The sequence below is a fragment of the Podarcis tiliguerta genome (genome assembly GCF_965153285.1).
Source record: "Podarcis tiliguerta genome assembly, chromosome: 2".
Classification (NCBI taxonomy): Eukaryota; Metazoa; Chordata; class Lepidosauria; order Squamata; family Lacertidae; genus Podarcis; species Podarcis tiliguerta.
Window position 1 is genome coordinate 16,745,462 of NC_139535.1, and position 27,107 is coordinate 16,772,568.

Genomic DNA, 27,107 nt, shown 5'->3' on the forward strand with positions numbered 1-27,107 from the left:
AGTCCGTTACCGAGGCAAGACACTGGCCCAGTACTTCCACTACCTCACCTGCAGATGTAAAGGGGAAATACAAGCTGAATGCCATCAGCATACTGCTGACAACGTACTCCAAACCTCCGGATAATCCCACCCAGTGGTGTCATGTAGATGTTAAAACAACATGGGGGATAGGACTGAGCCCTGCGGAACCCCAAGTTGAAGGTTCCATGGGGCTGAAAAGCATTCCCCAAGCAACACCCTCTGGGGACGACCATCCAAGTAGGACTGGAACCACCGTAAAGCGGTGTCACCCACCCCTAGTTCAGAGAGTCGCTCCAGAAGGATACCATGGTTGATGGTATCATTTATGGGCTGCTTCAAAGCAGTTTTAGAAGCAAGAAGACCCTCTCTTGGGTTCAAGAGAGTGAAACACATTGCATTGCAATATATATATATACAGTGGTGCCCCGCAAGACGAATGCCCCGGAAGACGAAAAACTCGCAAGACGAAAGAGTTTTCCGTTTTCTGAGTTGCTTCGCAAGACGAAAAAACTCTTAGAACGAAAAAACTCGCAGAACGAATTAATTTTGTCTTGCGGGGCGCCACTGTGTATATATATATATATATATATATATATGTATGTATGTGTGTGTGTGTGTATATATATATAGATATATATATATATATAGATATATATGTATGTATGATACTGCTGGTCATAGTTGCCATCCTGCAATTAAAGAACCATCTTCAAAATCTTATGTGTGGCGTCTACTTTATCACTAGGTCTTTGAGGGTGAAGCCACTGCATGACTCGGAACACAATGCAAGAATGATCCTGTTGAAACAAAATTTTATTTCCAAGTTTTTACATAGCGTAGTTACATGAGATCGGATCACCTCAAGTTCTAACAGGAAGGAGTTCAACAAAATCTCCTGGTCTCCAACAATTCCTAAGTGGAGACACCCCTCCAGGTGGAAAATGAACCTCAAGCTATGGAGATGGTGGGAGAAAAGAAATGCAGGCCGTGGCATTCACTAGGCCGCTATGGGCTGCCACCCCTCTCTTACTGGTGCCTGAAAGCTAGTTGTGCTATAAAAGAGGGCCGTTATCACTGAACTCAAATCACCTGAGCCATTCAAGTCCCACAGGTTAGCCAGTTAGGTTTTAGTTTCCAAACAATCCAGGGTCCTTTCTCCACAGCCAATAATCGTATTAACCACATTTGACTCTTCTGCCCCGACTTGGGGCTTATGTGTTTGCTACCAAGCCACAGTTGCCTGCCTGACTGGGAAGAGTTCGTTGCCCCTTCTTCCCTTTAGATTTGGTGCCTGCTGTCGTCTCCTCAGAGGCACGGCTGTGAGGTCCAGAACTTGCAGGTGGTGTGGCCTTTTCTGCTCGGGAGGCCTTGGGGGGCTGTTGCACTGAGCTGGGGGTCTGGCCTGAAGCTGGACACAAGGAAAGAAAAACAGCCCATTGAAGCTTCTGCCTAAAAATGTTTTCCACAGCGACATTCTCCACACCTAGTTTGGGCCTCCAAACCTTTGCTGCCCACATCTTTACTCCCCTTCAACTTCCCCAAGACCCTTAAAATGGCCGCCACTGCAACAACTGCCCCCTCTTTGTCTGTGCAAAATTCCTTCCCTTTGTATGGAAACTTTCCAAACGTTTCCCTACCATATTTTCCCAACAACTCAAGCCCTTTATTCAAGAGAATTACGAGAAGGCATTGGGGCTTAAGCACTGGCTTAAGATCAGCTGGAAAAGCGTTTACTATACTTCCATCAACAGGTGCATTTCACTGTATGACAGCCCAAGGCAGGGCCTTCCTTGCCCTGGTGCCCTGGATATGGAACTCCCTGCCACTGAAGATACATCTGACCCCCCCTCCCCCCGGAACAGCTTCAGAAAAGGGCAGATTAAATGATGGGTTGTTTTGCTCTTCCTTATCATGTTTCGTTACTTATTGTTTTAATAATATGACAATGCTTGCTGGTTTTAGAATTTTATGGCAACTACTGTCTTGTATTAGAACAAACTGTACTATTATTTGATGAAATGTTGTCTACCACCCTGGAAATTTTCAGCTCGAAGGGGAGGGATATAATAATAATAATAATAATAATAATAATAATAATAATAATAATAAAACACTTAACATCTTCGCTCACCTTTTGCTCCTTCACTAGGGGGCGTCTCCAGCAACGCCTCAGGTTGCTCTGACCACAACTTGTAGTTGGGGTTGCTGAGGAAACGCTTGGTGAGGCCACAGGTGAGACAACGCACAATGGTCCACCGCTGATGACGGCACTCTGGTGAGAGAGGCGAGGAGCAAATGAGTCAGGGAAGCCTGGAAAACAGTGGGTCAGACTCCTTCCCTGCCCTGATATTTCCAGCTTTCCTCCCAAACTTTCAGCTATATCATCGGTTCCCTCACTTTTTCTTTGCCCAGCCTCACTTGTTTCTGCGCTCACAACCACAACAATCCATCTCTCAATCTAATAATCTGCACATAAAGGGAAGTTAGGAAGAAATATTAATTCTCCAGTGGTCTCTACTTCCTCCGAAGAAGAAATAAAGGAGGATCCCAAAAAAGCAGGGATGAGGAACCCTGCAGATGTTGTTGAATCCCACCAGTCCCAGTTGACATGGCCAATGGACAGGGATAATGGAAGGTGGACCTCAGCCACATCTGGAGGGCCACTGGTTCCCTGTAGAGCAGCTATTGGGAACCCAAGTCTTGGGGGCTGAATGTGGCCCTCCACAAATCTCCATCAGGCCCTCGTGATTATCCCTAGGCTCCGCCCCTTACCAACCCTGCTACCACACCCCCCCGGGTGCTTTTGTCTGGCCATCCAAAGACATGGTCACCTAGCCCCTATGCAGCATATGACCCACGTTCCCAGGGGGAGGCCACGCTACACTTGCAAGTAGGAATGTGTGAACTGATTCGCCACCATTCTGGGGGAATGCTCAGGGTAATTCGGTTTGTAGACAGTGCCACCTGTACATCTTTCAAGGGGAAAGACACTCCCTTGTTTTGTCCTTCCAGTGTGGAGCCAGTGTGGTGTAGTGGTTAAGAGCGGTAGTCTCGTAATCTGGGGAACCGGGTTCGCGTCCCCGCTCCTCCACATGCAGCTGCTGGGTGACCTTAGGCCAGTCACACTTCTCTGAAGTCTCTCAGCCCCACTCACCTCACAGAGTGTTTGTTGTGGGGGAGGAAGGGAAAGGAGAATGTGAGCCGCTTTGAGGCTCCTTAAAGGGGGTGAAAGGCAGGATATCAAATCCAAACTCTTCTTCTTCCTGCCTTCCCAATTTGGTGCAGCCCATTCTTGGCTTCGTTTGTGAAGAGGGGAACCTCTGCACCAGACCCAGAGGCCTCTCCAGAGCACAGAGCCCACATAGCCACACAGAGGAGGAGGAAGAAGAGACAGGGCCACTCACTTCTCTGGCGCACAGTGGAGCTGACTCCAGGGACGAGAGGCGAGAAGCAAGATTTGCAGATGGTTCTTTTCACAGATGGATCCCTGCAAGACAAAGGGAAATGAAGGTTAAGTAGCAAACGTCGTGTCGGACAACTGAGTAAAGGTAAAGGACCCCTGGGTGGTAAAGTCCAGTCAAAGGCGACTATGGGGTTGTGGTGCTCATCTCGCTTTCAGGCCGAGGGAGCAGGCGTTTGTCCACAGACAGCTTTCCGGGTCGTGTGGCCAGTATGGCTAAACCGCTTCTGGCGCAACAGGACACCGTGACGGAAACCAGAGCGCACAGAAATGCTGTTTACCTTCCCACCACAGCGGTACCTATTTATCTACTTGCACTGGTGTGCTTTCGAACTGCTAGGTTGGCAGGAGCTGGGACGGAGCAACGGGAGCTCACCCCGTCACGGAGATTCGAATCGCTGACCTTCTGATTGGCAAGCCCAAGAGGCTCAGCAGTTTAGACCACAACGCCACCCGCGTCCCTGTACCCTGTATCAGAAGCAGGATGTCTGTAAATGCCAGTGGCTGGGGTTTATGGGTACTCACTGTCTTAACACGAGCCGCCGGCTGATGCTGTTCTGCGTGTGGCAATAAAAGCGAGCCAGTTCCTGGTTCTCTGGGTTCTGCCGAAGGACGCAATGCGCTGCCTGTTGCAGGGGAATGGAAGTAAGTTGAACATCCTCAGCATCACCCCCCACCCCCACCCCACTGAGAAACTCAGGGCCATACAGATTCCATAAATGCACGGTTTTCCTGCACGACAGGTCCTTGCCAGTGGCAGCACCCATAACTTATTAAGTCTCTTATGGAAAAAACAGTTCAGTCCTGCAGCGGTTTATAGGCCAAACATACCATAGCATAAGCTTCTATGGACCAGAGCTTACAGTGGCAGAAGGATAAAATAGTTAGGCAGTTTGTCCCACTCCAGGTTTTAATTTACTTAGCTATGTGAAAACTATAGTGCTATTTTCACTGACTGCAGCGGTTATTGATGGGCATTGCGCTTGTCTGGCATACATTTGAGAATTAACTGAATCATTGCAAACTACACTGTTTGTATTTTGTTATTATATCAACTCCACTCACTGTTCCCACCTCTTGCATCCACTGTGTCTATTACCGTACTTGCCAGCTGAGGATAACCATGGATCTGCTCAGACGGAATACTGAACACTTTATGCCATTTATACATCACTCTGCCTTTGCAAGTGCTGCAAAACGGGGTGTTGTTTTTTAAGTACAGAGCCAGACACACACATGCAAAACAGTGGCGGAGCTTCATTCTCCGGCACCGGGGGGTGGGGGGGTGGGGTGGGATCAGGCAGGGCGGGGCTGGTGCGTGTCCTGGGGGCGTGGTGTGCCGCCCGTAGGGGCGTGGCAAACATCCTGGGGGCGTGGTGTCACCCATAGGGGCGTGGCACCTAGCGCAGGCTGGGGGGGGGCCATGGGGATCGCACTGCTGGGGGCAGTGTGCTCCCCCCGCACGCCTCTTCCTCCGCCAGTGATGCAAAAGGTATAGAGGCAGGCGGGGAAATCATAAAAGTGAAGCCAAAAGGCCAAGCACAAGAAAGCCAGTTTAGGGTAGAGGCTCTCAGTTGTGCCAGAGAAAGGATGAGGATTCTGCAAGTACAGTATTTTGTGAACAACGTGGTAGTTAGCAAATACGACTGGTGTACAAGGAACACTCTCCCTTACCTGGTAGAGGAAGCTGAGCCTCTGAAATGCTTCTTTGTCTTTTATCATGGCTGACACAGGGAATCGTTACAATTTTTTTTTTTTAGTGATGGTGCTGACACAAGAGAAGAGAAACCTGCAGTAAACAGGGATTTATTTCTTTTTTAAAAAAACAGGCAGCAATTGTAGCAAACAGCAACCTACGTCATGCAATCTCACAGGGCTATTCCAATGTCTTCAGCTTCCATTTTTGCTGGATCTTAATTGTATATTCTATTTCATCGTAGGCCAAAAATAAAAACAATCGCATCAATGGGTGAAACTGTGAACCCAATATACCTTATTGTAACCTGAGAAAATGTGTAAAAAATAAAAGATGAGTGGTGAATGTGGAAAACACTCGGAGAAGCGCGAGTATATTAATTTTTGCATTCTTATTATTTAAAGCAAGCAGTTAAGGAAAATCACCCTGCTCTTATTTTAAAACAAGTTCTTTCTCGATTCCACAACGTGCAAGGGAAATTCCTTGGCAATGAAAATAGATGGCAGGACTGAGCCGTGCTGCAAATAAATTGCAGGAAGCGCCATGAAACGTAGAGTGAGTTAGATCCAGATAAACATGCATAAGATACAAGGGCTCTCCCGCAGCGTGCTAATCCATTAAATCCCCTTTATATGGAAATCTGCTCCCCTTTCTCTCCTGGATTTACCCTTAAAGATCCTACCTTTTGCACCCCCAGATTGTTACCCCATCAGCACAACTTACGCAAAGAGGCGCCTCCGGATCAATCGCTTTCTCCAACCAAGCCGTCCGCGTGCATCCTCTTCCTGGTTTGATGCAGCAAAGGCATCTGGGAAATGTAGTCCGCTCTCAGTCTAGTGTGGATTAATGCAAAGAAACATCGAAGCACCAAATGGGAGTCGAGGCGCCAGGTGTGCACAGGGTCTCTCAGGAACAGCAAGCACCATTAAAAAGTTATAAACAGCTAAGGGATGCTGCTCAGAGACTTTCCCATGGGAAGTATTCTTGGAGTGGGACAAGATCGGGGGATGGATGGATTCAGGACAAAGCCAGATATGGTTTATCCGTCCCCCCCCCCCCCGATCTTCTGGAATTCTGACAGGGAACGCCATCATAATCCAGTGCCAAAATGGGAGGGAATGGTTTCAGAGTGGGAGGAAGAAGCAGGTGGGATGGCTAAGCCAGGCCCCCTGAAACATCTCACGCAATTCCATCGCTGTCGGAGAACTCCGCCTATTGGAGCCAGGGCCCCCCAGATGTTAATGTTGTAAACATTGGACCAGAGAAGTTGCAAAGCAACTTCAAAAGATGTACAGAAACACCCCCCCCATAGGCCACTTGTCCCGTACCATCAAGCAAGCTCCATACCTAATGACACCAAACCAAACTCCAATATGTTTTGAGGAATGCACTCTGTGCTCAGTGTTGTTGTTTAGTCGTTTAGTCGTGTCTGACTCTTCATGACCCCATGGACCAGAGCATGCCAGGCACTCCTGTTTTCCACTGCGTCCCGCAGTTTGGTCAAACTCATGTTCGTAGCTTCGAGAACACTGTCCAACCATCTCGTCCTCTGTCGTCCCCTTCTCCTTGTGCCCTCCATCTTTCCCAGCATCAGGGTCTTTTCCAGGGAGTCTTCTCTTCTCATGAGGTGGTCAAAGTATTGGAGCCTCAGCTTCAAGATCTGTCCTTCCAGTGAGCACTCAGGGCTGATTTCCTTCAGAATGGAGAGGTTTGATCTTCTTGCAGTCCATGGGACTCTCAAGAGTCTCCTCCAGCACCATACTTCAAAAGCATCAATTCTTCGGTGATCAGCCTTCTTTATGGTCCAGCTCTCACTTCCATACAACACTACTGGGAAAACCATAGCTTTGACTATATGGGCCTTTGTGCTCAGTGTTAGCAGCCTAATAATGGGGCAATTACCATATATTTAAAGCACATTGTTTCTCCCAAAGAATCATGGGAACTGTAGTTTTCTAAGGGTGCTGGGAATTGTAGCTGCGTGAGATCCCCAGGATTCTTTGGGGGAAATGATGTGCTCTCGGCGTGCCATGTGCATGCAGCGATCATAGGTCAGATGAAGATCTTTCATCTCAAGATATTGCCAGGGACTTTAATCAGAGGAGGTGCATGTTTTCCTAACTTTTGACCTTCGTTCTGGGGTTCCACTGGAGCACAGCTGATATGGTATCTCCACAGAGATATACCATCTGGCTAAGAGGCAAAGAGACACCAGGATCATAACCACAGACTCACCGCTTCTTCCCGAGTCAACAATAGCTGACCTGTTGCTAATCCAGCTGCTTCCAAACCGAACTGGGAATTTGGCTCAGAACCACAAACCCACAACTTCATCATGGCTCAAAGAGGTGAGTCTCTGCTCTGCTCCACCACCCAAGGAAGGGTTAAATGCTGAGGGCCAAACAAGGGAGGTGATGATGGAGATTCGTGACTGGATCTCCATCACTGGATCTCCTATTTTAAAGGCTCCGTGCAGCCACTCAGGAAGTGGGGGATTTAACCCTTACTCCTGCAATAGTTTTTCTCGCCCACTCTGGCAGCCCCCCCCAAAAAAAGGTTATTTAGGGATTTATTTTGTTTTGTTTTAATTTTGTTGGTCCTTGGGGCAAATAGCAGCTCTTTGGAGGGCAACGCCTTTCCCCAGTGCTTTCTATCCTCTCCACAACCCTGTGAGGCCATTTAGGCTGGGAGACTGTGGCTGGCCCAAGGTCACCCAGTGAGTTTCATAGCCAGGTAGGGGTTTGAACCCTGGTTTCCCAGGTCCTTGTCTGACTCTCTAACCACAACACAACACCAGCTCTCTCCTTCAGCTGAACTTCTGAACAGAATAGATGGTTTGCATGCACCAAAAATGTGTTTTTAAAAGTTGGAGGTACTGGGGTAGGTAGGGGCAGGGAGCCAAGGCAACTGCTATGTGCTTTCAGCACGTAACATTTGGGCAGTCCTTTAGAGGAGAGGAGGGACGCAGGTGGCACTGTGGGTTAAACAACAGAGCCTAGGACTTGCCGATCAGAAGGTCAGTGGTTCGAATCCCCGCGACGAGGTGAGCTCCCATTGCTCCTGCCAACCTAGCAGTTCGAAAGCATGTCAAATTGCAAGTAGATAAATAGGTACCGCTCCGGCGGGAAGGTAAATGGCATTTCCGTGCGCTGCTCTGGTTCGCCAGAAGCGGCTTAGTCATGCTGGCCACATGACCCAGAAGCTGTACGCCGGCTCCCCTGGCCAATAAAGCCAGATGAGCGCTGCAACCCCAGAGTCGGTCACGACTGGACCTAATGGTCAGGGGTCTCTTTACCTTTAGAGGAGAGGAGAGACAGACAGATGTCAGCACCATCCTGAGAAAGCTCACCCTCGGTACTGCTAAACAGAGGGACTTTGCTGTCACCTGCTGGCAAAAGGATTAAGTAACATTTGAGGCTATGGTACAGTCCTCATTCCAGTTAAGTAGGACTTCATAGAGACATAGACTTGTAGAATTTGAAGGGACCATGAGGGTCATCTAATTCAACCCCCAGCAAAGCAGGAATCTTTTGCCCAATGTGGAGCTCGAACCCACGACTCTGAGTTTCAGAGTCACATGCTCCACCAATTTGGTTATCCTTGTTTCATTTGGAAATATTTGTTAATTTTCTCACAGATGTTCCTTTTACCTGCTGCCACCTCTGCATTTAAGCTCTTCATGCCTTCTTGTCTTTATGCCTCTCAAGATGCATAATCTGGTTCCTTTCCTGCTCATTGTTCTGTGTTTCCTCTTTCAAACGGCCTCCTTGCTGGTTTGTGACTGTTGCTTTGATGCGAGTTATTTTCCTGCAATACAGTGGTACCTTAGTTCTTAGATGCCTTGGTACTCAAACAAGTTGGAACTCAAAACACTGCAAACCGAGAAGTAAGTGTTCTGGTTTGCGAAATTTTTGGAAGTCGAATGTGCTCCGTTTTGAGTGCCACACTTCTGTTTGGAGTGTTACACTGGGTCTGTCTGTTTTTGCTATTTATTTTGTATTTTTGTTTTTGCAGCTCTTTTTGTGTGTGTGTGTGACTGTGTGGAACCCAGTTCAGCTACTGATTGATTGTTTGACTGCAGAACATTGTTTATTGCTTTCATTTTATGGATCAATGGTCTCCTTAGATAGTAAAATTCATGTTAAATTGCTGTTTTAGAGGTTGTTTTTGAAAGTGTGGAATGGATTAATCCATTTTGCATTAATTTCTATGGGAAAGCACACCTTGGTTTTGGAACGCTTTGGTTTTGGAACAGACTTCTGGAATGGATTAAGTTTGAGAACCAAGGTGCCAATGTATGTTATTGCTTTTCATGTCCAAATAAAAATAAAAGATTTCTATACTCCTTACTAGAACAAAAGGCCTCTAAGCTGTTAAGCTGGGAAGCTTTTAATGTTTGATGTATTACAGTATTTTAATATTTTTTTGGAAGCTGCCCAGAGTGGCTGGGGAAGCCCAGCCAGATCGGCGGGGTATAAATAATAAAATATTATTATTATTATTAACAATAAACAGTCTAAAGCAGTCATTTAAAAAAAAAACTAATTCCTTTCAGTTGCCATGATGTTGTGCCGAGTATTTTCATGCCTGTTTTTGCTGGGCCTCAGTTCCGCTTCTGAGGAAGATGTTCTGGTGATCACAAGCAGCGGTCCCATCCGTGGCAAACGCCTCATGACAGATTCTGGCGCGGTGACAGCTTTCTTGGGAATCCCCTATGCTGAACCTCCTGTGGGGAAGCTGCGTTTTCAAAAACCCCGTCCTCACCAGCCTTGGAACCACACCCTGAGCGCCACCAGCTTTGGCAATACCTGCCACCAAGGGGCTATAGAACTTCCCGGCTATCGTGTGGAACAAAACTCGGAATCCACCCTCTCTGAAGACTGCCTCTTCCTCAATGTCTGGGTGCCTCATCCCCGACCCTCTGCGCCAGCTTCTGCCTTCGTCTGGATCCATGGAGGGGGTTTTCTCAATGGGTCTGGCTCCGTCGATAGGAGCTTCCTAGCTGCCACTGAGAATATCATCGTGGCTTCGATGAACTACCGCCTAGGCGCCTTGGGATTCCTCTCGCTACCCCCAGAGGCTCCAGGGAACGCTGGTTTGTGGGACCAACACCTGGCGTTGAGTTGGCTGAGGGAAAACATGGCCGCCTTTGGAGGGGACCCAAACCGGCTCACCCTGGGCGGTCAGAGTGCCGGGGCGGCCTCGGTTGGTTTCCACCTTCTCTCGCCGGCGAGTCAGGCTCTATTCGACCAGGCCACTTTACAAAGCGGCGCTGCCATTTCCCCTTGGGCTTGGGTGAGGCCTGAGGAGGCTGTGAACAGAGGGCGAACCCTGGGGCGGTTTTTGGGCTGCGCCGAGGGTGATGACAGGGCTGTGGTGCGATGCCTGCGGAAGAAAGACCCAGGGGAGATGATGAAGGACTGGCCTATCCTCAGTCATAAAACCTTGTTGAATTTCCCTTTCGTGCCCACAACCGATGGGGAATTCCTTCCGGATGCCCCTTCTAAACTTCTGGAAGCTGGGCAATTCTTGGACAAACCCATCCTGACCGGCTTCACCCGTGATGAAGGCACCATCTTCCTCGCAGCAAATGCCCCTGGTTTCAGCCTATACAACGACAGCCTGATTAACTACGAGCAACTCTTGGAGGGCCTCCGTTTGATGGTCCCAGAGGCACCTGAGGTGATCATCAAAGCCGCAGCAACCATCTACAGTCAGGAGGAGCAGGGGGAAGAACGATATCGAAACGCCTTGATCAAAGCTTCTGGAGACTACCTTTTCTTGTGCCCTGTGGCTGTGGTGGCCACCCGTGTGGCAGAAGCCCAAAGCCTGGCATTTGCCTACTCCTTCACTCACCAGCCCTCCTTTGTTACCGTCTCCGACTGGGTTGGAGTGCCCCATTCCTCTGAGCTGCCCTTTCTGTTTGGTGACCCACTGTCTACGTCCGGATACACAGAGGCTGAGAGGACCCTGAGCCAAAGGGTTATGAGCTACTGGGGACAGTTTATAAGGACCGGGTAAGTGATCCCTCCAGTCTTTAGCATCGCCAACAGAAGAGGTGGTCCTTGTTCTCTTTGAATACCAAGCTCCCCATTTGGGCACTCTTCCTCTTCCCCATTTTGAGAACAAGACTTCGTACGTACTGAACATTCAAAGCACCCCCCCACAAGGAATCCTGGGAACCGCAGATTACTCTTCACTTAAGCTACAGTTCTCAGCGCCCTGAACAAACTAGAGTTCCCAGGATTCTTTGGGGCGGGGGAGGAGATGTGCTCTAAATGTGTGCATGCAGCCCAAATTTCTTGGCTTTGCTTGTCATAACCAGTGATTGCCTGAATTGGCAGAACAGTAACTATCTTTGCTTCCCCCTCCCCACATTTTATAGGCCACTTTTCCAGGCAAAGCCTACCCAAAGTGGCTTACAACAGTAAAGAAATAAGGGGGGGGGGGGGAATCAACATTTCTTCTAAAAACAGAAAATAAGGAGGAAGGAAAGGTCATCGTTTTATTTATGTATTTTTGAAAAAGCTCTGGGCTTACTCTTGTGAGTTGTTGTACTGAGAGTATCGCCGGATCGTAAACGGGTTTGGTTATGTTCTTTGAAACATCCCATGTTATCTTATCAAGGCCAGGAAAAGCAAACTGGCAAAAAGTTAAACATGGCCTTGCTTTTGAGCAGCAGTGCATGTTGATTTAGAGCGTGGCGTTCAGCTTCCTTGGAGTGAAGGTCAGCGGCGACTGTGGCGTTTTTAGGATAAACCTATACAACCCGAGCACAAGATGGAGGGGCTTGCAGCATTCACCCCTCAAAAGGTCAAGCTTCTCCTTTCTTCGCAGGCACAGAGCAAGCACGACTCAGTGGTGGACTCTAGATACTTATAAAAAACGCTGTGAAAATACCTTTTTTAAAAAGGCGTCTTGAAAAATATATGGCATTTGCCTAAAGCTCACCATTGCCATCTAGTGGCACATTTGTATAATGCGCTTAAAACACACTTAAAACGTTATATTTGCAGCTGTGTAGCTGAGTCCTGTGTCTACAGCTTCCAGTCTGCTTCCAACCTCCTCAAACACAACTCTGGCTACCATTGTCCTACCCGGCAGCTGAGTGACAGGGGATTGAGGAAAGACCCGCCCATTTGCACTTTGTCACAGAGCAACTTCCATGGTTGTGCTGATTGTGGCGCTTAACTAGTGGAATTTTATTACATTTCCGCACTTGGTTTTTATCTCATTCTTATTCCTTTTACTGACTGGTGATGTTTGCTTCCCCTCACAGGTCTCCTGATGATGGAGCATGGCCTGTCTACACAGGAGAGAATTTCTTCCGCATTACCACAGAGCCAGCTCAGGCCGAGGAGGTGTCGCCCACCCATTACTGTGGCTTCTGGGTGTGGCTAGCCACGGAAGGATTTAAGGGTCAGGAAGAGAACGGTTTTGGGCTGGCGGGTGGGGGGAGTTGGAAGAAGATACCACATCCCAGTCAGATAACCCTTCTGTTCAATGTAATTCGGGAGCATCTGTCTGTGACACTGTCTTGCCCTGCCCATGCCAGCCGGTCACTTGATAGGCACCAGCACACTCCGTGATAATGTGCACCAAGTGTTGGATGCAAGTGCTGCTTTGGGGTGCTGTACACATGGCCTCATCCATGATGAGGGACACGGGTGGTGCTGTGGGATAAACCGCAGAGCCTAGGACTTGCCGATCAGAAGGTCGGTGGTTCGAATCCCCGCAACGGGGTGAGCTCCCATTGCTCGGTCCCTGCTCCTGCCAACCTAGCAGTTCGAAAGCACGTCAAAGTGCAAGTAGATAAATAGGTACCGCTTTGGCGGGAAGGTAAACGGCGTCTCTGTGTGCTGCTCTGGTTCGCCAGAAGCGGCTTAGTCATGCTGGCCACGTGACCCGGAAGCTGTACGCCGGCTCCCTCGGCCAATAAAGCAAGATGAGCACCGCAACCCCAGAGTCGGTCACGACTGGACCTAATGGTCAGGGGTCCCTTTACCTTTACCTTTACATCCCATATGCCACCCCTGTCTTATTTGCCGATCTAAAGCGTATTCTTCTGGAAAAGTTATAATCTGTTTTATGACGAGGCTGCGCTTCCAAGCACAACAAGTGTTGGTCCTGACCTTTAAAGCCCTCAACGACATCAGCCCAGTATACTTGAAGGAGCATCTTCACCCCCATCGTTCAGCCCAAACACTGAGGTCCAGCGCCGAGGGCCTTCTGGCGGTTCCCTCATTGCGAGAAGTGAGGTTACAGGGAACCAGACAGAGGGCCTTCTTGGTAGTGGCACCCACCCTATGAAATGCTATCCCAACTGATGTCAAGGAAATAAACAGCTATTTGCCTTTTAGAAGACACCTGAAGGCATCCCTGTTCAGGGAAGTTTTTGATGGTTGATGTTTTATTGTGTTTTTAATATTTTTCTGGGGGCCGCCCAGAGTGGCTGGGGCAACTCAGTCAGATGGGCGGCATATAAATATCATCCTCATTTCTGCCTGCCTGCATATGCAGATGGTGCTTTCTAAGGTCACCTCCTATTGGGGCAGACTTCCTGACATTGTACACAGCCTAAGACAACCTCTTAGGTCCTCCAAGCAGAGAGGTCAGAAATGGGGTTTCACCAAACGCAAGAAACCTGTTAGTGTTGTTATGCTTCCAAGGGGAGGGTGTGCGTGTCCATAACTAAGGTGCCACCACAGAAAAGACTCTCATTTTTATCCCTGCAGAATGAGCAACATTCATTGGTGGAGGCACAAGCAGAGCCCGCCCCCTCCTATCCATCTCAGGGTTGGTATGGGGAGAGGTGCCCCCCCCCCCAATTTTCCATTAGTTTCAGAATGGTTCTATATCAGGAATAACTGACCCTGCAATGCAAATGGGAATATGATTTGCAACCCCAGCATTTTTCCGACTGCAGCTTCCTTTACCCAAACATGCCTTCCTGTTTTCCAGACTCTGAGCTGATGGATGAAGAAAGTGACTCTGATTGGTAAACTTATCTGGAAATGGATGATGTAGATTTCACTTAAAAATGCAGCTATCCTCGTTCTTCAGCTATCCCGAATCTCAGCCGAGCAATGTGGCAGGTCGATTTTACTTTGTGTGTGAATATCTTGAGGATCTCACTTTCCAAAGAAAAACGAGAGAGAAAGAAGTGTTTTCAGATGCATTCAGTCATTAACAACAGCTTTAAAAGATGATTTCAGCCTTTGCTCTAAGATTCCACAGCCACAAACAAATAAAAGAAGCCAACAGCAACTTTTGAGAACTTTTGGAGTCTGGTGATTATTTCCTCTCCACCAACAATTTTTCCAGTTAAAATGGGAAAAAATGTAAATTGTGAAGTGAAGTTACAATTCCTGCACCTAATCTTCCTGTTTCTCAGTTCCTCTTTCAGACAGACACTCCGAAACAAACAACCCTCCATTTACAGGCCACATCTTCACTCCGATTCATGCAGGGATTTCTCCTGCCCTTCACTCACTCTCTGCAAATACTTCTGCCTCTTGCTTCCCTGTTCCTCAGCTTGGATTTCCACCTGCTCTCTGCTGGGGGACTCTCCCTCTTACTTCACGTGACGCCTTTTGATCATTCAGCCAATCAGGGCTGTGTCAGAATTCTTCTTGCACCCAGGCACTCCCTGGTCCCCCCTGAGCAGTGGCGTAGCGTGCGTTGTCAGCACCCGGGGCAAGGCAAGTAATTTGCACCCCCTAACCCATGGATTTGCGCCCCCTAACCCTAACCCCAGATGTTGCGCCCGGTGCGGCCGGCCCCCCCTGCACCCCCCACGCTACGCCATTGCCCCTGAGCAATTCCTGCCAAGCCTCCCTCAGCTGCTTCTCTCCCTTGAATCAGATATACAGTGGTACCTCAGGTTACATACGCTTCAGGTTACATATGCTTCAGGTTACACACTCCACTAACCCAGAAATAGTGCTTCAGGTTAAGAACTTTGCTTCAGGATGAGAACAGAAATTGTGCTGCGGCGGCACGGCCACAGCAGGAGGCCCCATTAGCTAAAGTGGTGCTTCAGGTTAAGAACAGTTTCAGGTTAAGTACGGACCTCCGGAACGAATTAAGGACTTAACCCGAGGTACCACTGTAACCCTATTTCCTCCCATCAATTCTCGCTGTGTGCCATGGAGTTACCAGAAGTGAGGCTTCCTGAGGCTCCATCATTGCCTTTCCCAGATTCATAGAATCATGGAATTGCAGAGTTGGAAGGGAGCCTGAGGATCATCTTAGTCCCACCCCCTGCAATGCAGGAATACGCAATTGTCCCATGCGAGGATCGAACCTACGAACTTGGCGTTATCAGCACCACGCTGTAACCAACTGAGCTATCCAATGGATAGCAGGGCAGTAGCATTTATTTACCCAGGTCTCATTGCTTTTGTTTCGTAAAAGTGAGAGTGTAAGTACAAATAAACTTGTGACACAACTTGGTGGAAGGCCAGCAAGCCAGCAGCCAATTGCTTGCTTTAATGTTCCTTAACACACCGCCAAAAGCCAATAGGAAAGGTGGAATAAAAATATTTAAAATAAAGAACCAAAATATGTTCAGGAACCCTTCTCTACTGAGTACTGTGAGGTTGCAGATCTCCCTTCAAACTCCACATCAAAGTAAGTCTCTGTTTCCCAACGCCTTTGATCCTAGCACTGGATTTCCACCTTGTCAGTGCAAGGCTGTGGATATGGGAGAATCAAGACTGCTTTGGGCTGCTGATGCTGTGAACCCCTCCATCGTAGGCTCAGGTTGTGTCCCTCCTAACTCTCCAGTTCTATGATTCTAAGATTCTAATGATACGGTGGTACCTCAGGTTACAGATGCTTCAGGTTACAAACTCCGCTAACCAGGATGTGGTTGATCCAGGTTAAGAACTTTGCCTCAGGATAAGAACAGAAATTGTGCGCCATTGGTGCAGCGGCAGCAGGAGGCCCCATTAGCGAAAGCATGCCTCAGGTTAAGAACCGTTTCAGGTTAAGAATGGACCTCTGGAACGAATTAAGTTCTTAACCCGAGGTACCACTGTACATGTAAATAAACCATACATCATAAAGACACCACAGTCTCTGCTTGACCTCACTTCCAAAAGGAAACACAAACTCTGGGTCGGTGCCTGAAACCCCTGGAATCTTGCACTGCTTCAAGACTGGGGTGGCATGCAACAATATTTAAATTAAATGAAGACACACTCTTATGAACACACGAGTCTTCCAGATCAAGCCCCAGGCCCATCTAGTCCAGCATCCTGTTCTCACTGTGGCCAACCAGTTGCCCCGAAGTAGGACGCGGGTGGCGCTGTGGGTAAAAGCCTCAGCGCCTAGGGCTTGCTGATTGAAAGGTCGGCGGTTTGAATCCCCGCGGCGGGGTGCGCTCCCGTTGTTCGGTCCCAGCGCCTGCCAACCTAGCAGTTTGAAAGCACTCCCGGGGGCAAGTAGATAAATAGGGACCGCTTACTAGCGGGAAGGTAAACGGCGTTTCCGTGTGCAGCTCTGGCTCTCCAGAGCAGCGATGTAACGCTGGCCACGTGACCCGGAAGTGTCTCCGGACAGCGCTGGCCCCCGGCCTCTTGAGTGAGATGGGCGCACAACCCTAGAGTCTGTCAAGACTGGCCCGTACGGGCAGGGGTACCTTTACCTTTTAGGACCTGAGCACAATAATGCTCCCCCCACCTGGTATTCAGAGTCCCACTGCCCCCATTAGTGTGTGTATGTGGGGGACAGCACAGTCACCATTCCCCTGATAGCCTTAGACAGGGACTCTTCTTCTCCCAAAGCCACAAGGTTGCATATCAAGGATTGGGAATCTGCTCTATCACTCCGTAGCAAAGCAAAGCCCCCATTTCCCCATATGCTTGATCCAAGACATGAACTTCCACCTTGTCAATCTATAGCATCCTCCCACTCTTAGGACAGAGCCCAAGAGGTCAATGCTCTTTTCAGTTAGCACAGTTCCCCTCTGTCGCTGCTGGTTGTTTGTGAACATTGCAGGGAACACACTGGTCCCTTCTGCAATTTGTTCTCCCCTTTGGCCTGAGCTAGGATCAGAAGTGGAAAACAACTCATGAAGGAGACGGGAGGTGAGTCCTTACAATTAGGAAAACCCATTTGCTTTTGAAGAATTGATTTGGATTTAGACTTCCTAGGTCTGCATGCATCTAATTCTGAAACAATGTCAATGGTTGACTGTTCAAGTCTATTGCAGGAATCTATGCAATTCCTGTATTTAAGGCAACCCTGGCTGATCTTTTCCTTGGACTGCTATTTTTTCTGAACTACAACAGCTACACATAGCTTTAACCCAAGCCTTTGGGGTGTGGGTGTGAGAAAGAGGGGAAAGAGGGATGTGATGCCCATTCTGTCATTTAGGACCCAGAAGTCCTCCCCTCTTTGCAGGTTTTCCAAAGCTCTAGTGACCTGGTCTTGAATTGTTTTGCTTCAGGTGGGTTATTTAGGTTGCACTCCCAATCACACTTAGTAGGAAGGAAGTGTCATCAATCCCAGAAGATCTTACTTCTGAATAGGGATGGTGAGTCTGTCCATATCAGTCTCTCTCTGGTTCTCATTTTTCCAACCATAAATTCGGCTCTCCACATTTTGCATCCATTTGCATTTATAAAGACATTGCCACAGAAATTAAGTAGCAGCATAGTAAGAATTTCTCATTTTATATATATATATATATATATATATATATATATATGCAGTTTTGACTGATTAGCATTTTTTGGGGGAAACAATTTGCCTAATATAATGCATTTTTATGCTATTTTCACTAAGATCCTCACTCTTCCTTCCACTTTCCATTAGTACATCCATTTATGTAAGCATTGTTGGGTTAGATAACTGTATCACAAAATTCAGACACAAAATTCAGAATAGCTGTGTTTCAACTTTAAATGCATACTGGATAGACAGAATTTCTCCTCCATTCCTAAGAAATGGGTCCCAACAACATCCCTGTGATATGGCAAAGGCTGCAATCCTAACCATGTCTAGTCAGGAGTACCGTATTTTTCGCTCTATGAGATGCACCAGACCATAAGACACACCTAATTTTTGGAGGTGGAAAACAAGAAAAAAACCCATTCTGAATAAATAAATAAAATCCCTCTTGCTGTTCTGGCTTCTGGGATAGCTCTGCAGCCTGCATTCGCTCCATAAGACGCACACACATTTCCCCTTACTTTTTAGGAGGGAAAAAGTGAGTCTTATAGAGCAAAAAATACGGTAAGTCCTATTGAATTAATGTGGTTTATGCACAGGTACAGCTTTCATCTATGTATGTTTACTCAAAAGTCCAGCTGAGTTTCCGGGGGCATTTTGCCATCAGTCAGCCTAGGATGTCCCTGTGACATAAGCCCTGGGTGAAAAATGTTAATGAAGGCTCTCTATTACCTATCCACCATCAGCCCCTGTTTCTGGAAAGAGCCTTGTTCTGGAAAAAGAATTGTTGCTTTAAGAAACATTGGGAACACTGGAGAAAGCAAAACAGCAACTGCATCAAGGGAACACACAGAGTCAGAACTCAAACTTGTGGATAGATGGCAATCCCTGTGTGTGCTTACTCAGAGATAAGTTTCACTGCGTTCAATGGAGCTTTTATCAATATAAACAAGTTATGTTAAGAGTTATGGAATCCAAAGGACATTTCCAAAAGGGGAGTTGCAATATTCATTGGTCTCTTGATCTGCAGTGAAAGGATTAAATTAATGACCGTCACCTGATGCACTTCCAAGCATATTTTTTTTTTTTAAATGCTTTATTTTTTTTCAATGCGAAATCATAACAAAAATTACGAACATTGAGTCCAAAAAAATACTATACAAACAAACAAAACAGAACATACACAAAAAACCAGAAAAAGGGGAAACAAAACAGAACCAAACGAAAACAAAAAAGCACACATTTACAAGAAAAAAAAACCATGTCATTACGTACATTTACACATATTGACTTCCTTTCTTTGTTCTAAAACCTCAGTAAATTTACTCTTACTGTATTGTTGTGTCTGGTTAAATTACTTTCATCTTTATACTATATATATATATATATATATATATATATATATATATATATATATGTATATATATACACCATTTTTTCCCCTTTAACCCTGTAAAGCATCATTCACTACATACCAATACACTTACTCCAGAACAATGTTTTTTCATATACTCTTTTGCACAACCCCATTCTTTTAATAATTTCTGGTCCGATTGTCCCCTTATAAATGCTGTGAGTCTTGCCAGATTTATGTATTCACAAAATTTAATTTGCCAATCTTTCACTTCCAAGCATATTTGCATCCCTGCTGCAATTTAGGGGGGAAATAGGAACATCGACATACATCAAGAATGTAGAAATGGGTGGTTAAATTTGATTCCTAGACAGAAAAATGGACTATAGGGCATGAAATGACTAGAGTAACTGGTCTCCCAAACCTCCTGAATAGCTGAGCATTGGAACACATAAACCTGGAGAAAATGTGTTAAATTTGTTTGATTTTCCACCTTTCTAACAATGTAAACGGAGCCCGGTGCTGAGTCAGCCCAGGTTGCTAAGTGAGGGAGCTCATGGCTTGTTTGCAGAAGGCACCCAAGGTCCATGATCTGTGTTGCCCTTGTGGGACCTTGGGGAAGAACCGCAGAGCAGGGCTTGATGTGAGCAGGCCAGAGCAGCGGATCACTGAGAAATGACCTGCCTTTTATTGAATGTAACTTTTAAAATCTCCTTCTAGCTGCTGCAATGCCTGGTATCCTCTCTTCGCTCCCCTACATCTTCATTCTCCTCCTCTTTTCACCTGCCTCTGGCTCTGCCCCTGACGATGACACCGTGGTGGTCACCAAAAGTGGCCCCATCAAGGGCAAGCATGTTTCAGCTGGCTCTGTGACGGCTTACCTGGGTATCCCCTATGCTGAGCCCCCTGTGGGGAAATTGCGTTTCCAGAAGGCCCTTCCACATCAGCCATGGAGCCAAGTCTTGGAAGCCACCAGCTATGGCAACTCTTGCCACCAGTCTATTCTTTTTGGCATCCCTGATGCAGACGTGTGGGCACCCAATACGCCACTGTCAGAAGACTGCCTCTTTCTCAACATCTGGGTTCCCCACCCACGTCCCTCTACACCAACCCCTGTCCTTGTTTTCATTCACGGAGGGGGATTTTTCACTGGGACATCTTCCCTGGACATGTACAAAGGGGAATCCTTAGCCTCTACCGAGAGAGTGATAGTTGTCAACCTGAATTATCGCCTGGGGATGCTAGGCTTCCTCTATATGCCACCAGCAGCTCCAGGAAATATGGGCTTGCTAGACCAACAGCTGGCTCTGAGATGGGTCAATGAGAATGCCGCCGCCTTTGGAGGAGATCCGACTCGGGTGACCATATTTGGCCACAGCGCCGGAGCAGCAGCAGTGGGTCTTCACCTCCTTTCACCAGGCAGCCAGCCCCTTTTTGCCCAAGCTGTGATTCAGAGTGGATCTCCCAGTTCCATCTGGGCTTGGGGGAGTCCTGAGGAAGCCAAGCAAAAATCCCTCGCTATCGCCCAGCTGGTGGGCTGTGCTGATGGCGATGACAGCGCTGTGATGAGCTGCCTACAGGAGAAAAACGCCACAGAATTCTCTCCGCAGGAAATGCTCCTCTTTGAGAAAGGCAAATATCTTATCGATCTTCCTGTGATACCAACGACAGATGGAGATTTCCTGCCTCATGACCCTCAGAAGCTTCTGGAGCCTGGGCACATCAAACCCAAGCCAGTTCTCATTGGTTTTACCTCTGACGAAGGGAACACCTTTATGCCGTTTTGTTTTCCTGGCATTGAGCGCCACCAGTTCACTCACGAGCTACTTCTGAAAGGGATACGGATGGCAATACGAAATGCGACGGAAGAAGTTGCCCAGGCTGTGGCCCTGGAGTACAGCAAGGAAGGCCAGGATCCAGTTCAGTACCACGGGGCCTTGTCAAAGTCCTTTCGCGATTACTTCTTTTCGTGCCCAATGGATGAATTCTCTAAGAAGCTGGAAGAAGTCGGGAGCCCTGTGTACGCTTACTACTTCAAGCACCACACCTCAGGCTCTTTTTGGCCTGAGTGGGTTGGGGCACCCCATGATGCTGAGCTGCCTTACCTGTTTGGAACCCTCGAGAAAGCTTTGGCCGCCAATCAAACTTACACAGAAGCTGAGGCTGATCTGAGCCGCAGGGTCATGCGATACTGGGCAGAGTTTTCCAGAAGTGGGTAAGGCATTACCTTTTCCTCGCTTGCCCTTCACCTTTATACAGAAGGCAAGCCCTTTCAACCCTTAAAGCTACCTTCCCCAGCCTGAGACCCCCCAATATGTTTTTGACTGCCATTCCTATTATGCCTATTGAACACGGAGCCAGTGGGAGTTGTAACTGAGAACATTTGGAGATCACCAGGTTTGGGAAGTGTACAATGAGATAATAGAATCATAGAACTGTAGAGTTGGAGCCATTTAGTTCAACCCCCTGCAATGCAGGAATCTCAGATAAAGTATCCATGACAGATGGCCATCCAACCACTGTTTAGCAACCTCCAAGGAAAGAGAGACCAGAACCCCCAAGCAGAGGTGTTGTATATGGTTTTTGTGTGTGTGTGTGTGGGGGGGGGGGTTTGCTGGAGCAATCGCTTCAGGCACAATTTTTTTTGGGGGGCACATCTCCCACCACTCTCCCTGAGCCAACCCTGCCTCACTTTACAAGAGCTTGCTATCTTCATCTCAAAATGAGAAGTCTTTAAAGTTTATTTTAAAAACAATTACAGTAGTTTAACAATTACAGAGTAGTTTAAACTCTGTTGCAGCGTTGAATAACTTTAGTAGTAGATTTAAGAAAGATCTGACACCTTAGATAAATCAATAATTAGTTAATTTAAGACAAAAACGTGTATTGGCAACAGATAATAGATAATTGAAATAAGGAATGGACGGGAGGTTGGGTCTATAGTCAAAGGACCGCTTTTTGTTTTATTGATTTGTAACTGATATTGTCTATATCGTGGTTTGGTTTGTATTTCTTGTCTTGGTTTTCTTTTTTGGTGTATTAATAACAAAAAAAAAAAAAAGAAAGAAAGAAAGAGAGAGAGAAAAAAGAGAGCTTGCTTTCATCTCTCCTCTCAGTCTCCTCTTTTCCAGGCTAAACATACCCAGCTCTTTCAACTGGTCCTCATAAAATTTGGCTTCCTAACCCTTGATCATCTTGGTTGCCCTCCTCTGCACACACTCCAACTTCTTAAATTGTGGTGCCCAGAATTAGACACACTATCCCAGGTGTGGTCTGACTAAGATACTATTGGTACTATTTCTTCCCTTGAGTGGGACGCTATACTTCTGTAGCCTAGAATAGCATTAGTCTTTCTTTGTGTGCTGCTGTTGACTCATGTTGAGCTTGCGGTCCACTAAGACCCCTAGATCCTTTTCACATGCACTGCTAGTAAGCCAGGTGTCCCCATCTTATATTTGCCCATCTGGTTCTTCTTGCCTAAGTGCAGAACCTTAGATTTCTCCCGGCTGAAATTCATTTTGTTGGCTTCAGCCCAGTTCTCCAATTTGTCAAGGTCATTTTGAATTCTGATCATGTCTTCTGTGGCATTAGCTAACCCTCCTGGTTTGGTGTCATCTGCAAATCTGACGAGGTCCAAATGTGTTCCTGTGAATATCTGGCCTTCAGAATTCTCCAGCTCTCACTGGCTCTGTTTTGTTCCTCAAGTGTTTTTTTGCCTGACTGGGATATATCCCCAAACTCTGATAATGCCTTCTGCCTGGATGGAAGATGGAGAGCAGTATATTGGTGTTTAGAGCTATATATTTGTTTTACATCCTCTGCAGGAAACCAACGGGGTCAGCTGCCGGCGAGGTAGAGTGGCCGCTCTACAATGCCACACAGCAGAACTTCTTCCACCTAAGCACTGAGCCAACCCAGGTTGTGGACAGTTCACCTGTGCAACACTGCACTTTCTTCAATACACTGATAAGTGAGCTCTGTTCTTTGCCTTGCAGTATGGGTGTGAGTGGACTGCGGTGGGGGCTAAGACCTCATAAGACAAATGCTTCTAATGACTGTACTGTAGCTGGCATCACCTACAGCTGAAATGAGATGCTACTGGCCCCGGGCTTCTAGAACAGGGATTGCCAATGTGATGACCATGGATGCAATGGTGTGGGTACCCATGGCTGTACTCTCTACCCCTCCATCCTTTGGCCATAAGATGGTAAGTGAGGTTACCTTTTGTCCTGTGAAAAGCCAAGAACTGAAGGAGGAAGCTGGAAGACTGAGACTCTTTCCCACTTCCTCTCTCACTTCTATGAGAAGAAACCAGAGCTGGGCACGCACTCCAAAATCCAGATGTGGATATATGCCTAAATAGGTCAGCGACTCTTGTTCCAGAGTCTTCAACATCTCATTTCCAGATTCAAACTTTTCTCTGGCTTTCTTTCTTTCTTCTTCTCCTACTTCTACAGACAAATTGAAAGAGGATCCTGCTGCTTCACACAAGAAGGAGGAGGACGGGGAAAAGGAATCCACAACCCAATAGAGGGCATCTCCATGAAAGGTCATTAGGACTACAGAGGAAATGTTGGAGCTGGGGAGTATAGAAGGATGAATGAATGGGTAGACCACACTGAGCAGTTGAGAGGAGGACATTTTCTCCCCTCTCTGTCATCCGGCTTAATGGTTTGCATGGCCCACAGCTAAAATGGCTTCCTTCTGCAACCTGTGCCTGGAACCATGTTTTAAATGCAAACATGAACATCTGTCCATTTCCCCACATCAGGAAGGCTTTGTGCTGCACCCCAAAGGGAGCTGAAGTAGACGAGTGCTTTCTCCTGTTACCCTCTTCCTCATCTCTCCACATTTCCACATGCTGAGATATGGGTGGCGCTGTGGTCTAAACCACCAAGCCTCTTGGGCTTGCCAGTCAGAAGGTCGGCAGTTTGAATCCCCACGACGGAGTGAGCTCCCATTGCTCTGTCCCAGCTCCTGCCAATCTAGTAGTTCGAAAGCACACTAGTGCAAATAGATAAATAGGTACGCTGTGGCGGGAAGGTAAACGGCGTTTCTGTGCGCTCTGCTTTCCGTCATGGTGTCCTGTTGCATCAGAAGTAGTTTAGCCCTGCTGGCCACAGGATCCAGAAAAGCTGTCTGCAGACAAATGCCGGTTCCCTTGGCCTGAAAGCGGAGATGAGCGCCACACCCCATAGTCTGATTCGACAGGACTTAACCATCCAGGGGTCCTTTACCTTTGCCTTTACCATACATTTACACATCAATTTGCAATATATATATATATATCCTCATGAAAATTCATCCGCATTATAGTGCTAATTTATTCTAATACACTTTTTTTTGTCTGCAGTTTTGCCTAACACACACTTTTTTTTTGGATAAACGCATTTCTCTCATTCATGTCTATATTGCATTCTGACCAAACCACACTCATCTTTTCAACAGGTGTTGCTTGACTTTGTGTCCCTCGATTATAAAGCATCATTACCAAGTGACCTAGAAGAAAACCTGACAAGGACTTCCATGCTGATAAAGACCCACTGCTTCCTGTGATCTTAACACGCTCACAACCATTTGAAAACGCACCTTTTAATGTGCCTGCGAAATTTTGAACTTCTAGCAAAGTAACTGTTCTGCTGCTTTGAGATGTGGCTTTCAATATCTTTGGCAGATGTAGATTCCTGAAACATCTAATATACATTTCCTTTTGATAATTAGCAAAGTTTAAGTTACTTTTGCTTTGGTCCTGATGAGTGATAGTTTGATTCCTGTAGTTCAAAGCTCACAACTTCATTCTTCCACCTGTTCCCCCCAAATAATAATCATAATACATACCACAATGCCATGCCTCTTTCACAGTAAGATAACCTTCAGGCTTCAGAAAACAAAGACCACCAGTTTAGCCATTTCTCCCTAGGGTTATATTCTTTCACCAACCAACGGAACAAAGTAAATGACATAGGAAACAGACAGGAACTTGTGGGAAAGAGACAATAGAAAAAATCCATGTGGGTGTTATAAGAAATTGCTCAGCCTCTTTCCCCTCCTTTAGGATGCATTGGCTAAAATGAGTACAAACCACTTGATTTTCAATGCTTAGCTAGCTCTCCAAACTCCAGTAATAAACTCAACACCCTCAAGGAACCAAAACGTGCTTTGCTTCAGGACACAGATGCCCCTCTTCTTCCCTTACTTACTTTACTTTCGGTGTTAGTTCTGTGGCAATATGGTCACACAAACTTTCTGTAGACTTTTGGGAATAGTTAGGGATTCTTTTGCTCTTTAAAATCAAGGTGTGTTGGTGTGGCAAGAGCTGCTGCTTGCCTTTAGGGTAATTTTGCTGTCTGTAGCGGCATCCATATATTCTGAAACTTTCATTTCATGCAATAAACCAGTCTTTCTCTGCTCCTCTTGTGTATGAGTTTTCTTGCGGGGAAAAGGTTAACACATATTCATGCCATAACTCTAGCAAAAAGATCCTTAATATGGGCTTAATATTGGGAGTCTGCAGAGAAGACATGTGGCTGCAGGCAAAGGAAAACACTTCACATCCACCACCATGATGTCTGATGTCAGGTGATTAAGAGTTGGGTAGCCTCACCAACAGGGACGCGGGTGGCGCTGTGGGTTAAACCACAGAGCCTAGGACATGCCGATCAGAAGGTCGGCAGTTCGAATCCCCGTGATGGGGTGAGCTCCCGTTGCTTGGTCCCTGCTCCTGCCAGCCTAGCAGTTCGAAAACACATCAAAGTGCAAGTAGATAAATAGGTACCACTCCGGTGGGAAGGTAAACGGCGTTTCCGTGTGCTGCTCTGGTTCGTCAGAAGCGGCTTAGTCATGCTGGCCACATGACCCAGAAGCTGTACACTGGCTGCCTTGGCCAATAAAGAGAGATGAGCGTCGCAACCCCAGAGTCGGCCATGACTGGACCTAATGGTCAGGGGTCCCTTTACCTTTACCTTAGCCTCACCTACAGTCTTTTATGGATCCAGCCTGGCTGGTTTCCCTATCCTTGAGGCAGATGTGTGAAAGAACTGGGGCGTACCGGGGAGGGAACCCAAAAACAAACAGCAACTCACATTTTCCTGGAAAACGCAGAACGTGTTCAAAGCCAGGGTCCGGAAGGTGAATGACTGCAGCTTGTTTGCTGAAAGAACCCCAAGGTCAGCAAAGAGAGCTGTACTCTTCGTGCTGGTTAGCAGAACAGCTTTTTAAAAAATATCTTTTGGGAATTGTTGGGCAGTAGAGAGAGGCCAAGGGGACAGTGCCTCCTACTGTGCCCTTAACTGAAAAAGGGGAAGTTTATAATAAATGTGGTTGTTATGTTATAGACAAATATGTGTGCCACACAATTTGGCGGTGTGGTGCAAGAACATTTAATTAAGCTGGTGTGTGTGTGTGTGTGTGTGAGAGAGAGAGAGAGAGAGAGAGAGTCATAGAACAGAATCATAGAGTTGGAAAGGACCACGAGGATCATCTAGTCCAACCGCCTACAGTGCAGGATTCTTCCACCCAATGTGAGGTTCGAACCCACAACCTTGAGATCAAGAGTTTCATGCTCTACTGATATGTACTAGATAATTATTATTTTTTAGTGGAACACTGCCTGCTTTACTTATTTATTTAGTAGAGCATTTATAAACAAACATATATGGCAGAGTGATGCGATATTGAGCGGAGTTTGCCCGGTAAGGCATTAACTGTCCTTCTCAAATGCACAATGGCTATTATCTTCCAGAGGGTGGTCACATTCAGATGGTGATTCAGTCTCCAGCAAGAGTTCAGGTTCAATGCAAGAGTCAAGTTAACAATATCCCTTCCCCCCAAAACCAGAAGTGTTTTTGCTTGGGTTGATGGGAGAAGAGATTACAAAAACAGACCAAAGACTGTTTATG

At 46.9% G+C, this 27,107-nt stretch overlaps 3 protein-coding genes across 6 annotated transcripts; 2 read left to right on the forward strand and 1 right to left on the reverse strand.

Annotated features, from left to right (window-relative positions):
* Nucleotides 1–816: 816 nt before the first annotated feature.
* On the reverse strand, nt 817–6,302 carry RPP21 (ribonuclease P subunit p21). 3 transcript variants are annotated; one of them, XM_083426799.1, is made up of 6 exons: nt 5,901–6,302; nt 5,156–5,270; nt 4,007–4,107; nt 3,426–3,508; nt 2,153–2,293; nt 817–1,429 (listed from the first exon to the last, which is right to left on the reverse strand). In XM_083426799.1, exons 2-6 carry the CDS (start codon nt 5,201–5,203, stop codon nt 1,233–1,235), a joined length of 570 nt encoding a protein of 189 aa, XP_083282925.1. In that variant the 5' UTR covers nt 5,204–5,270; nt 5,901–6,302; the 3' UTR covers nt 817–1,232. The 3 variants fall into 3 exon arrangements, with proteins under 3 accessions (XP_083282925.1, XP_083282923.1, XP_083282924.1); XM_083426797.1 differs by having other exon boundaries at nt 5,860–5,979; XM_083426798.1 differs by having other exon boundaries at nt 5,845–5,975.
* Nucleotides 6,303–7,379: 1,077 nt separating this feature from the next.
* On the forward strand, nt 7,380–14,454 carry LOC310670440 (acetylcholinesterase-like). The gene is made up of 4 exons (XM_083425809.1): nt 7,380–7,525; nt 9,733–11,194; nt 12,457–12,596; nt 14,139–14,454. Exons 1-4 carry the CDS (start codon nt 7,513–7,515, stop codon nt 14,177–14,179), a joined length of 1,656 nt encoding a protein of 551 aa, XP_083281935.1. The 5' UTR covers nt 7,380–7,512; the 3' UTR covers nt 14,180–14,454.
* Nucleotides 14,455–15,702: 1,248 nt separating this feature from the next.
* On the forward strand, nt 15,703–25,618 carry LOC310670345 (cholinesterase-like). Of its 2 annotated transcripts, none has more exons than XM_083425553.1 (5): nt 15,703–15,809; nt 19,930–21,424; nt 23,034–23,179; nt 23,667–23,758; nt 24,658–25,618. In XM_083425553.1, exons 1-4 carry the CDS (start codon nt 15,743–15,745, stop codon nt 23,738–23,740), a joined length of 1,782 nt encoding a protein of 593 aa, XP_083281679.1. In that variant the 5' UTR covers nt 15,703–15,742; the 3' UTR covers nt 23,741–23,758; nt 24,658–25,618. The 2 variants fall into 2 exon arrangements, with proteins under 2 accessions (XP_083281679.1, XP_083281680.1); XM_083425554.1 differs by lacking the exon at nt 15,703–15,809 and adding an exon at nt 17,117–17,269.
* Nucleotides 25,619–27,107: the final 1,489 nt, after the last annotated feature.